Here is a 13,119-nt window from a genome sequence, read left to right as displayed (position 1 = left end):
AAGCCACCACCTGTGTCTTTTGTGCTGCTGTCTCCAGCTCTAACAAATTAATACGTATTTAAAACTAATGTCCACATTTGACAGTGTATTTCTACTTGGTTTAACAGCTGCCAACAAGTGTTAGAGAATAATCTCCCTAGAATATATAGACAAAGGGGTTATTCTCATAACACATAATTTGCATTATGGAAAGTCAGCTGATATTTTCAGAAGCTTTATGAGGTTTCTCAAAAACCTCTTTAGCTTATAAGCATCTTGCCTTTAAAACAATAGATAAAAACAAAAAGAATTATTTTCCCATATCTACCTGGACATAGATAAACTGTACAATGTTGTCTCATAAAACAAATATAGTCATTATTAATGCTCTTTATCCAATGTATAAAACTTGATGAAAAAATGACCAACATATCCCAAACATATATGTCTAAGATGGTCATTTTAATGTAAAAGTGAAACTGAATGTTTAGCCTGTCTTGATATTTGTGTACACCACCTTGTGAAATTCTGACCCAGGGGTTTAGGGCTCTACTCTTAGCCCGATCTTCATATGCCACTCGCCTGGAAAAGAAGTAGTACAAACAAGTTTACCATACCGGAAGCTAATACAATTGAAACAGTGGTCTCAAAAAGGGGTAAAATAATAACAATAATAATATGGTTTAATTTTGTACCAAGCATTAATGGTAAGCACCATGCATGCATTATTTCACTTCAAAGCACAACAACCCTATGGCAATGGTAATGCTATTCTCCCCATTGTGAATATGAGGAAATTGAAATTTAGAGAGATTAAGTATTTTGAAGAAGGTTACAAAGCCAGTAGGTGATACATGGTATTTAAAATCTAGTCCTGTGGAATTCAGAGACCATCTTTTTAACCACTACATCATGTATCATCATTATATACATAATGACATCACCTCATCTATTTGGAATTGATGTATTAGCAAGCTAAGAATACAGCTGAAAACAGTAAGGAAAAAATAAAGGTTGCAACATACCAAAAGTTTAAGGGCTAAAATTTATGTACTGTACTCAGGAAATATTCATAAACTTGCCTTCAATATACATTTATTCTTACTTTATATATGATGCTAACTTGCTTGGTTATCTGAATACCACATTTACAAAACAAGGAATGAGAAAGGTGAGATGAGGAGCTTGCATGGGAGGTAATTGATGGAGCCATGAGGGCTGACAGCTGGAAAGTCCACAGGAAAAGTAACGTAAATAATAGGTTAAAATGTTCAGACTCAAGATTTAAGAACCTTTAAGGGCGCCTGGGTGGCTCAGTGGGTTAAGATTTAAGAACCTTTAATATGCAGTAAAGGAGCTCTGATCATCCCAAAATGATAGCATTTTATTATGGCTTATATGTAATAAAGTCCTTATTTTATTAAGAAAACGTATACTTGTGCTCAACATGTTTTTGGTTTTGATTTTATTTATTTATTTATTCATCAGACAGAGATAGAGAAAGAGAGGGCACAATCAGCAGGAGCAGCAGGCAGAGGGAAAAGCAGGCTCCTCACTGAGCAGGGAGCCTGATGAGGAACTTGATCCCAGGGCCCTAGGATCATGACCTGATCCCAAGGCAGACGCTTAACTGACTGAGCCACCCAGGCATCACTTATGCTCAACATGTTTTATATGATGATAGATACACTTATGCTCAATGTGTTTTATACAATGATAGATACACTTATGCTTAACATGTTTTATCTAATGATAGAGAAGGAGTTATCCTAGACTGATAAAAGAGCATCAGTATTTAAAGCAGTTAAGGCCTACAACATCTCAATATCTTGGAAATAGTAGTAACACCTTAGTTTGTATTGATGCTTGCTGGGACTTATGTTGTTTTCACACAAAGAATGCTTCATTTTAGAGCTAAAGAAACCAAGCTGTGAACATTTGACTCACTGTCCAAAATAACTCCCTAAAAGTTCTGAACGATAACAGTTTTACTATGCTTTCATTATTTTGGCAGATGAGTGGTATAAATTTAAAAATAAGAACCCAAATAACTCGGGCACTAATTTGGGATTTATGACTCTTCATTTAGAACACATCCTGACAACTGGGTGGAAGACAACGGTGGAGTAGGAGGACCCAAGGCTCTCTCCGTCCCACAAATACAATTCGATAACTTTGAAATCATCCTAAATACCCCAGAAATGGACCTGAAGACAGGGAAAACAAACCACACAACTAAATGTAGAGAAGAAGCCACACTGAAGAAGTTAGGAAGTGTGGCGATGGGCTTAGGAGAGAAATGGATCATGGCATTGCTGGAGGTGGGGAGCATGGTCGTAGCAAAGGGTGAAAGACAGATTAGTACACAGAGGAGCACAAAGAGAAAAGGAATCCCTGAGCAAATGACTTGGAAAGCAAGAGGGGCTTGCTTGAGTTCTTGCAACCAGTGGGAGTTAAAGTTTGGAGTTTTAAAGGTCAGCATCCTTGGTTCTCGGATAGCTTGGAGGGCACTAAGGCTGCTATTGGAGAAAAGGCCAGCAAATAGCCCAGAAACATACAGTATGAAAACAGTGATGTGAAGATTACCTGGGGCACACAGTGGGAGGTTATTCGCTAATCTCAGAGCACATCCCAGAGAGACAGCATTCATGGAGAGGTTGCTGTGGGAACAAAGAAACTGGCAGTGCCATGTCCCTCTCTCGCCCCTCAGTATAAAAACAGAGCCCCCTGTGGGAACCAGCACAGCACTGACACTCACTACCTAACTTGCTTACCACCAAGCCCCACCTCCCTGCACTCTGCTGGAACTGTCCCTCCCAGTCATGCTGGGGAGACTCAGTCTCAGCACAACAGGCCCCCTCCCCCAGAAGACCAGCCCAAAGCCCTATTCAAACCATCACCTGACCTGGAGTTTTACAGAGCCTTGGTTCTGGTGGTGGTGATGACAGGGCTCATTTCACAAACAGACCAGCACACACTTGGCTAAAACATACCACCTTCAGGCCAGGGACCAAACACTGCCCATAACAGGTGAAGAGAGCCACTGCAGATGGCTGGCCTGAAGGATAAAGTGGCCAGGACAAAATAGCAGAGCACACACACAGCATACATTGGAGACAATCCTGGAAGCACCAGGCCCTAGAAAGCAGGGGGCACTACATTGCAGGGCACTACAAGGTCTCTTCTTCATAAGACTATTACCCTCAAGAACAGGAGAGGTAGTTGACTTTCCTAACACATAGCAACAGGCACAGAGACTTAGACAAAATGAGAAGACAGAGAAATCTGTCTCCAGTGAAAGAACAGTACAGGGCCATGGCCAGAGATCTAAGTGAAACAGATAAGTAACATGCCTGATAGAGAATTTAAAGTAATGATCATTAGAATAGTCACTGGACTTCCAAAAAGAGTAGAAGACAGGAATGAGACCCTTACCACAGAAATAAGGAATAAGATAGCAGAGATAAAGTGCTCAAAAAGCAAAATGAGAAACATGCCTGATGGGATGAATAGCAGGCTAGAAGAGGCAAGGGAATGGAGAAACATCTAACATGCAAATGGATGTCAAAAGAAAGTGGGAGTGACAATCAATACTTACATTGCACAAAGTAGACTTTAAAACAAAGACTGTAATAAGAGACTAATAATAATAATAAGGATACTATTAATAATAAGGGGAACAATCTAAGAAGATGTAACGATTGCAAATATTTATGTACCTAACATGTAAGCACCCAAATACACAAACAAAACAATTAATAACAAACATAAAGGAAGTAATCAGTAATGATACAACAATACTAGGGGAACCTTAACACGCCACTCACATCAATGGACAGATTATCTAAGCAGAAAATCAACCAGGAGACCGTGGCTTTGAATGACACATTGGAACAGATGGACTTAACAGATATATTCAGAACATTCCATCCTAAAACAGCAGAATACACATTCTTTTCAAGGGCACATGGAACATTCTCCAGAATAGATCACATATCATCAGCCCACGAAACAAGCCTCAACAAATTTAGAAGATGGAAGTCATTCCATGCATATTTTCTGACCACAAGGCTATGAAACTAGAAGTCAACCACAAGAAAAAAATCTGGAAAGACCACAAATACAAGGAAGTTAAATAACATGCTACTGAACAACAAATAGGTCAACCAAGAAATAAAACAAGAAAAAAAAAAAAGCACACGGAAACAAAGGAAAATGAAATCACAATGATCAAAAATCTCTGGGAAGCAGAAAAAGCAGCTCTAAGAGGAAAGTTTATAGCAAGACAGGCCTACCTCAAAAAGCATGAAAAATCTCAAACAACTTCACCTTACATCTAAAGAATCTAGAAAAAGAACACAAATGAAACCTTAAACAAGCAGAGGAAGGAAATAATAACTATTAGAGCAGAAATAAATAATATAGAACTTAAAAAAAATAATAAAACAAATCAATGAAACCAGGAGCTGGTTCTTTGAAAACATCAATACGATAGATAAGCCTCTAGACAGACTTATCAAGAAAAAAGAAAAAGGACTCAAATAAATAAAATCACAAATGAGAGAAGAGAAATAATAACCAAAATCACAGAAACACAATTATAAGAGAATATTAGGAGAAACTACATACCAACAAATTGGACAAGCTAGAAGAAATGGATAAAATCCTAGAAACATATAAACTACCAAGACAGAAACAAGAAGAAAATTTGGGTAGACCAATTGCCAACAATGAAATTGAAGCAGTAATTTAAAAAAACAAAAACAAAACCAGAAAAACTCCCAACAAACAAAAGTCCAGTACCAGATGGCTTCACAGGCATTCCCTACCAGACATTTAAAGAAGGGTTAACAGCTATTCTTCTCAAACTTCTCCAAAAGATAGAAAAGGAAACATCCAAATTCACTCTATGAGGTCCGAATTACCCTGATACCAAAACCAAATAAAGACACCACTAAAAAAAGAGAACTACAGGCCAAAATCTCTGACAAGTATAAATGCAAAAATTCTCAACAAAATACTAGTAAACTAAATCCAACAATACATTTTAAAAATCATTCACCACAATCATGTGGGATTTATTCCTTGGTGCAAGGGCAGTTCAACATCACAAATCAACCAATACAACCCATCATATCAATAAGAGAAAGGATAAGAATCATATGATCATTTCAATAGATGCAAAAAAAGCATTTGACGAAGTATAACATCCATATAAAAGCCCTCAATAAGTAGGTTCAGAGAGAACATACCTCAACATAATAAAGACCATATATGAAAAGCTCACAAATATCATCCTTAATGGGGAAAGAACTGAGAGCCTCTCCCCGAAGGTCACGAACAAGGGAAGGCTGTTCCCTTTCACCACTTTGATTCAATGTAATACTGGATATCCTAGACATGGAAATAAGAAAACAAAAAGAAACAAAAGGCATCCAAATCCATAAGGAAGAAGTAAAACTTCCACTGTTTGTAGATGACATGATACTATATATAGAAAACCTGAAAGACTCCACCAAAAACCTGCTAGATCTGATAAATACAGTGAAGTTGCCAGGATACAAAATCAATGTACAGAAATATGTTGCATTTCTATACACTAATAATGAAGTAGCAGAAAGAGAAATTAAGAAAAGAGACCCATTTTCAATTGCACCAAAAATAATTAAGATACTTCAGAGTAAACCTAAGCAAAGAGGTGAAAGATCTGTACTCTTAAAACTATAAAACTGATGAAAGAAACTGAAGACGGCACAATGAAATCTTGCCATTTGCGACAACATGGATGGAACTAGAGCGTATCATGCTTAGTGAAATAAGTCAAGCAGAGAAAGATAACTATCATATGATCTCCCTGATATGAGGAAGTGGTGATGCAACATGGGGGCTTAAGTGGGTAGGAGAAGAATAAATGAAACAAGATGGGATTGGGAGGGAGACAAACCATAAGTGACTCTTAATCTCACAAAACAAACTGAGGGTTGCTGGGGGAAGCGGGTTTGGGAGAAGGGGGTGGGATTATGGACATTGGGGAGAGTATGTGCTTTGGTGAGTGCTGTGAAGTGTGTAAACCTGGTGATTCACAGACCTGTACCCCTGGGGATAAAAATATATGTTTATAAAAAATAAAAAATTAAAAATTAAATAAATAAATAAATAAAGAGAAAAAAAAAAAGAAATGGAAAGACATTCCATGCTCATAGACTGGAAGAAAAGTATTGTTAAAATGTCTATACCACGCAAAGCAACCTATCCATTTAATGCAATCCCCATCAAAACACCAGTTAGTGTTTTTCACAGAGCCAGAACAAACCATCCTAAAATTTGTATGGACCACAAAAGATATTGTATAGCCAAAGCAATCTTGAAAAAGAAAAGCAAAGCTGAAGGCATCACAATTCCAGACTTCAATCTATATTATAAAGCTGCCATAATCAAAACAGTGTAGAACTGGCACAAAATTAGTTGCAGAGATCAGTAGAACAGCCCAGAAATAAACCTCCAACTATTTGATTAATTAATCTTTGATAAGGAAAGAAAAAAAATCCAGTGGGAAAAGACAGTTTCTTCAACAAATGGATGTTGGGAAAACTGGACAGCAACATGGAAAAGAATAAAATTGGACCACTTTCTTTCACCATACACAAAAATAAATTCAAAAAGGATTAAAGAACTAAATGTGAGACCTAAAACCATTAAAATCTTATAAAAGACACAGGCAGTAGGATCTCTGACATTGGCTGAGCAACTTCTTTCTAGATGTGTCTCCTAAGACAAAGAAACAATAGCAAAAATAAACTACAGGGACTTCATCAAAATAAAAAGCTTCTGTGCAGCAAAAGAAACAATCAACAAAATTAAAAGGCCACCCGTGGAATGAAAGAAGATATTTGAAAATGACATAAGTGATAAGAGGTTAGTATCCAAAATACATAAAGAACTTATAAAACTCAATACCCCAAAAACACATAATCCATTTTAAAAACTGGGCAGAAGACATGAACAGACATTTCTCCAAAAAGATGTACAGATGGCCAACACATACATGAAAAGATAGTCACTATCATTTACTATCAGGAAAATGCAAATCAAAACTACCAGAGGGTGAGATACCACCTCATGCCTGTCAGACTGGCTAAAATCAATAACACAAGAAACAACAGGTGTTGGTGAGGAAAGTGCACTGTTCATGGGAATGCAAACTGTTGGTGCAGCCACTGTGAAAAATAGTATGGAGATTCTTCAAAGAGTTAAAAATAGAACTACCCTACAATCCAGCAATTTTACTACTAGGGATTTACCCGAAGAATACAAAAACATGTACCCCAAGGTTTATTGCTGCATTAGTTATAATGGACAAACCATGAAGGCAGTCCAACTGTCCATCAACTGATAAATAGATAAAGAAAATATTGTGTATACACCACACACACACACACACACACAGGAATATTATGCAGCCCATAAAAAGAATGAAATCTTGCCATTGCAATGACATGGTTGGAGCTAGAAAGTATAATGCTAAGTGAAATAAATCAGAGAAAGACAATACTGTATTTCTTTCATATGTGGAGTTTAAGAAACAAAACAAATGAGCACAGGGGAAAAAAAGAAAGTGAGGCAGACTAAGAGACAGACTCAACTCTAGAGAACAAACTGCTGGTTACCAGAGGGGAGGTGGGTGGGGAGGAACGGTGAAATAGGTGATGGGGATTAAGGAGGGCACTTGTGATGAGCCCTGGGTGCTGTATGGAAGTTTTGAACCACTATACCTGTGCTAATGAGGTTGTGCAGGTTGTACACCTGAAACTAATACAACATTGTATGTTAACTAACTGAAATTAAAATATAAACTTAAAAAAGAAGAAGAATGCATCCTGAAGTCTTCATTGTTGAGTGCAACGCATCTTAATTTTCTTCTGGCCCATCAGAAACTGAATCGTGGCAGAAGGGCCAAATATTGCTGTAGAGGGAAAAAATAGGACCACAGCTAGGAAATTTTCCCATTTTATAATTTAAATGCTTCTGTTTCAGATGTGTCCATGACTAACATGATACTAAATGTCTGCCACATACTTTCCTAGGGGGCTAAGCTGTGGCTAGCATATGGTCACTAGCTACAGATGTCCTATGAAGTTCTAAACGGCAGAATTGTCTCAGGCATGTCTAACTTTGAAGAGCTGAGGTTGAAACAATGCATAGAAGTAGGGTTTCTTATTTAAAGACTTAAAAAAAGAAAGAAAAGGAAAACATAACAAGAAGATGACTAGGGATTTTCTTTTTCTCCCAAAATTATTTTTAAGGATTATTATTTAGTGCTTTTAACACATTTTTTATTATCACACAATAATCATTTATTCACATGACAAGGATATGAGCTGGAAATCAAGGCTAATATGTGGAACAGGTTTTGAAAGAATACAGTGTCCTAAGCCTTCATTAGATGCTAGAAGGGGGCTGAATGCTCATTTTATACGTAGTAGGTGACAAGTAGTCAAATAGAATCACAATTGGGCACTATGCCGAATGAGACCATGAGAGTTAGGAAATAAAAATATTCAGTCTGGGAAAAATGCAAATCAAACATCTCAGATGAAAATGCTCTTTCCTAAAAATTAATTTTTAAAAGAGGATATTTCTTGTAGAAACATGGAACCACAAGAAAGGAAGCCATCTCTTCATGGCGATTTGTTGATTGCAAAATGTGAAGTACGTTTTCTGTTTAATTTGATGGGGGAGCCAGTGTTCCAGCCTGGTCTGGGATTTAACATGGTCCCAATTTATGAGGTATCAGATTCGTTGAAAGGCTTGAAGGAAATGGAGTATCTGGTTCAAAGATAATGTTATGCTATGAGCTACAGTGGTCTCATGTCATCTCTTCGGTTATCATTGAAATTCTAAAAGAAAGAGGTAGTAAAATTTTTTTAAATTGTAAGATCTACACCCAGAAAACTTCAGAAATGCTCATTTTGGGAATGAGAAAAAAGATTCACACCTCGGAATATAATTTCCCCATAGCTGGGAATATTCTGAGTATTGTTTTCTGAGGTCATTTCACTCATTAGAAAAAAAAAATAGGTCTTCTTATCCTTTAGGGTATCAACTGTCAAAGCAAAACTTTATACAGAATACAGAAAAATCTGTATTTGTATAAATCTGGGAAAGGGGTCATACTGAATAATTATCTAAGTTATCCTCCTCACCACTAAACCTTTTCTAAAGTTCCTAAGTTTCTACTTGAAGAGATGTGCTTCAACTCCTTTTTATGCTGACTTCTGGACTGACCACAGTCTAAGGAGTTGAAGAAAAATGCAAGAAAAAGTAAGCAAAGGGACTAGCTGATGCTTAAGCTGAAAAATCCAAAGGCCCGAACAGTTTATACTTACTGTATTAGGTAGTATGATGTGTAATAACAGTGTCTTAGCTACAAGAACAAGGTTTAATTAGAAGACCTTAGGAAGGAGGCACCTGGGTGGGTCAGTGGGTTAAAGCCTCTGCCTTTAGCTCAGGTCATGATCCCAGGGTCCTGGGATCGAGCCCCGCATCTGGCTCTCTGCTCAGCGGGGAGCCTGCTTCCTCCTCTCTCTCTCTGCCTGCCTCTCTGCCTACATGATCTCTGTCTGTCGAATAAATAAATAAAAATATTTAAAAAAAAAAAAAGAAGAAGAAGAAGACCTTGGGAAGTTTTACTTTATAAAGTTCCAATAGATTTCAAAATTATTTTTAAGAGTATAGCAATAGGAAGCTTCGACAATCACTCTGGCAAATCACTTTGGTTCAACTCGAATATCCCCTAAACTATAATTTATTATTTAATCAGGAATACAAGAAAATGTTTGTTTCATAGTGATTTTATTGAAATAATTAGAAGAGATCGACTGTTCAAAATGAAAATAAATCCGGAAATTTGCTTGCAATCTCATATTTGCATATTTGAAAATAAGTACAAATTCTGTGCCAAAACATGACAGGAAAATTTACCATTTTCATTTAAAAAAATATTCTGTGGGGAAAGAATAGTAATGCTTGGGAAACGTGATGTCTCCGGGTAATTTTTTAAAGTAAAATGTTTTTGTTCAAAGATTTTAAGATAGAAAAAATAAGTCAACTAATTCTGAAGAAATCAGGTTTAAGTTAATACAGTTTTTAATTAATTTATCAAAATTCATTCTGTGAAATCAGCAGCATAGATCAAACCAGTGATAGGTTAAATGCCCACAATGTATCAGACCAGCAATTTTAATATTCTAACCATTTTGTAAGACTTAGATAAATGTTCTGTTCAGATAAAAAGAATTATCTTATAACTGACCAAACCACTGTGGTTGCCTGCTTTTAGCCCAATTTCTTTTGGAGCTGCAGAGGAAAAGTACCTAGCTGTCTTAACTATTGAAGTCAACACAGTTTACAAAGTAACACCGTGCTTTGGTTTCCAGTGAGTTCCCTAGTGATTCTCTCTATTACTCTTACTTGAAAAATCTGCAACAGGACTGCTTGAAGAAACAAAATCATGACTACCTGTTTGTCTCCAGGACCTGAGGGGTAATGAGTGGTAGAGATTATGTCACCAAAATCCATATTTTCCCTCTACCTTTTGAGATGAAGTATTACCATCTATCAACACAGTTAATCCTTTTTGATCTTCCTTTTAATTCTAGTTTTCACTGAGTCAGCTTCTTTTGGGGTGGTGGATCTGGGGCCCTTTGTTGTCATATGGGTTAGCCGATAGGAGAGAATGTGGCTTCTCAATCCCCAAAGCAATGGGCTGTGCCCCACAGGAGGGGAGAGGAAAGCTCTGCTCCATTGTCTGGGGACCAGAGCCTCTATCACTGGACAGTGGAGTGCGGCAGCCTTGCTCTGTGGCCACATACACCTGGGGTTCATTTCTCCATGATGTCCGTTGCACCAAGCCTACATGAAAAGAAAAAGAAACCTGAGGATTCACATCATTCACAACGTCCGGCAAGAGACGCCCAAATAACAGTGACTGGAGGGTAGGCCCAAAAGACGAGAGAGACACAGAATCAACCCATTCTCAGACTATGTGGACCCAATTTCTAAAAAACTCCTCTTGGTTGCATGAGATGATTCAAAGGCAATGCTACCTGACATTCCTCTTTGACTTTCTCTGTGTACTTCTCTCCCCTTCTGGGAGTCTTGGGAACAGAGCTCAGGTTTCCAATGCATTTGCCTGCCTAGTCCCTAGAGTGGTACTCTGCCTACAACATGATGCTAACTTAACCTGCACCAGCTCGTGTTGGCTGAAGTCAAGGAATATGGTTCCCTGGATCCACCACTAGCACAGCCTGTGTTTTAAGGGGTTTTCCAGGAGCAGGGAAGGACTCGGCTCAGAGCCAATCTCGATCTTTTATCTCATTTTCCTCTTTCCCTACTTTGGATCTCTCACCTCATGCATTTTATGAGACAGCTGGCCATGATTGGGCTGTGATCACTCAAATTGGGAGACAGTTTTATGAATGGCTCACAGAGAGTGAGTCAAACTGTAGTAGAGTAAGCAAAAAGGGAGATATTCTAATCTTTTCCTGTGTACTCAGCTAACCAAGTCCTTAGTTATTTTCTGAGTTTAACCACACCTTGGTCCAATCATTGTGCTTCTGGTTAACTGGAAAAATTATATGTACCTCTATACTGAATTACTTTTGTAACAAAGAATTATGTGCTTTTAGCTCTTCAAGAAAATACGCAACTATAAGATATTCATTCTATTACTTTCTCATAATTTTAGTATTAACAACAAAACCCAAACAACTTTTGAAAATGCCAAATGTTTTTGTTATGCAGGTAACAACACCGGTAACAGTTTACATATAAAATTGTATCAATTCTTAAGTGTATCCTAATATACAAGGCCTTCATCAAGGGAAAAAAACGTTCTACTGAATTTGGGTTACATGGCAATATACATAGGAGACAGATGTGAATGAGTTTTTCTAAACTAGAATCCTACATTCTGTCTGTAAGGAAATCTGAAGAGGAGAGTAGGGTAACAAGCATTTTTTTTTTTTTAAGATTTTATTTATTTATCTGACAGACAGAGATCACAAGTAGGCAGAGACACAGGCAGAGAGGAGGAAGCAGGCCCCCTGCCGAGCAGAGAGCCCGATGCGGGGCTCGATCCCAGGACCCGGAGACCATGACCTGAGCCAAAGGCAGAGGATTAACCCACTGAGCCACCCAGGCACCCCCAAGCATATATTTTTTTAAGATTTTAAAAAAATCTTAAAAGACATAGCAAGAAGGAGAACACAAGCAGGAATGGGAGAAGCAGGCTTCCTGAAGAGCTGGGAGCCCAATGTGGGGCTCAATCCCAGGACCCCAGGATCATGACCTGAGCCGAAGGCAGATGCTTAACAGTCTGAGCCACCCAGGGGCTCCAGTAACAAGCATATTCCCAAAGGTCAGACATCAGAAAATATAAGCAGAGCTGAAGCCCCTCTCAGCAGAGAAACTGGTGTTTTGTTTTGCTTTGTTTTGTTTTTAAGATTTTATTTATTTGTCAGAGAGAGAGGGAGACAGAGAGGGAACATAAGCAGGGGAGAGGCAGGTTCCTTGCTCAGCCAGGAGCCCAATGCAGAACTCGATCCCAGGACCCTGGGACCATGACCTGAGCCAAAGACAGATGCTTAATCGACAGAGCCAGCCAGGCATCCAGAGAAACCATGTTTTATGGGTTCAATGTTTCTTTGAAACTTTATAACAGCTTATAATTCAAAACATGTTCAACTTTGTCCTCTGAGTTATGAAATAAAACTGACATCTGAGCCCCATGCCAAAGATGTTTATTATCATCATGCAATTCTTGGCAAAGGTACTAGGTTGCAAAGTATCTAATTCCAATTCCACCTGAGACAGATTGAGTCCCAGAGCAGCCCGAGAACCCGGGATGATTTTATGGATCCTCTCCCAGTAGCCTGCATGGACTTCACAGATGACTCTGGCATCTGGCTGAGGGCTGGCCCCTGATAAGATGTGAAAACTCCCAAATCCCCAGGAGGACCCGCAGATCAACTTAAATTCACAGGAACCTTCCTACTAGAGCATGGAACACATTTTCTTAGAGCCATTTACAATTTCACCAGAACTATACCTACAGCTACCAATACAGATCCCAAAGACTGA

General features: G+C 38.2%; 1 protein-coding gene across 1 annotated transcript in view; it reads right to left on the bottom strand.

The window, feature by feature from the left end:
• Positions 1-9,812: 9,812 nt before the first annotated feature.
• EGF (epidermal growth factor) overlaps positions 9,813-13,119 on the bottom strand; it is a 97,757-nt gene continuing 94,450 nt past the window's right edge. The window contains exon 24 of the mRNA XM_059377287.1: positions 9,813-10,890. Coding sequence (XP_059233270.1) covers positions 10,649-10,890 — 242 coding nt within the window. The 3' untranslated portion in view covers positions 9,813-10,648. The remainder of the gene's footprint in view (positions 10,891-13,119) is intronic.

The sequence above is a fragment of the Mustela nigripes genome, chromosome 1, assembly GCF_022355385.1.
Source record: "Mustela nigripes isolate SB6536 chromosome 1, MUSNIG.SB6536, whole genome shotgun sequence".
In the NCBI taxonomy this organism is placed as follows: domain Eukaryota; kingdom Metazoa; phylum Chordata; class Mammalia; order Carnivora; family Mustelidae; genus Mustela; species Mustela nigripes.
The sequence above is the reverse complement of the archived record's forward strand: the minus strand, read 5'-3'. Positions and strand labels throughout refer to the sequence as shown.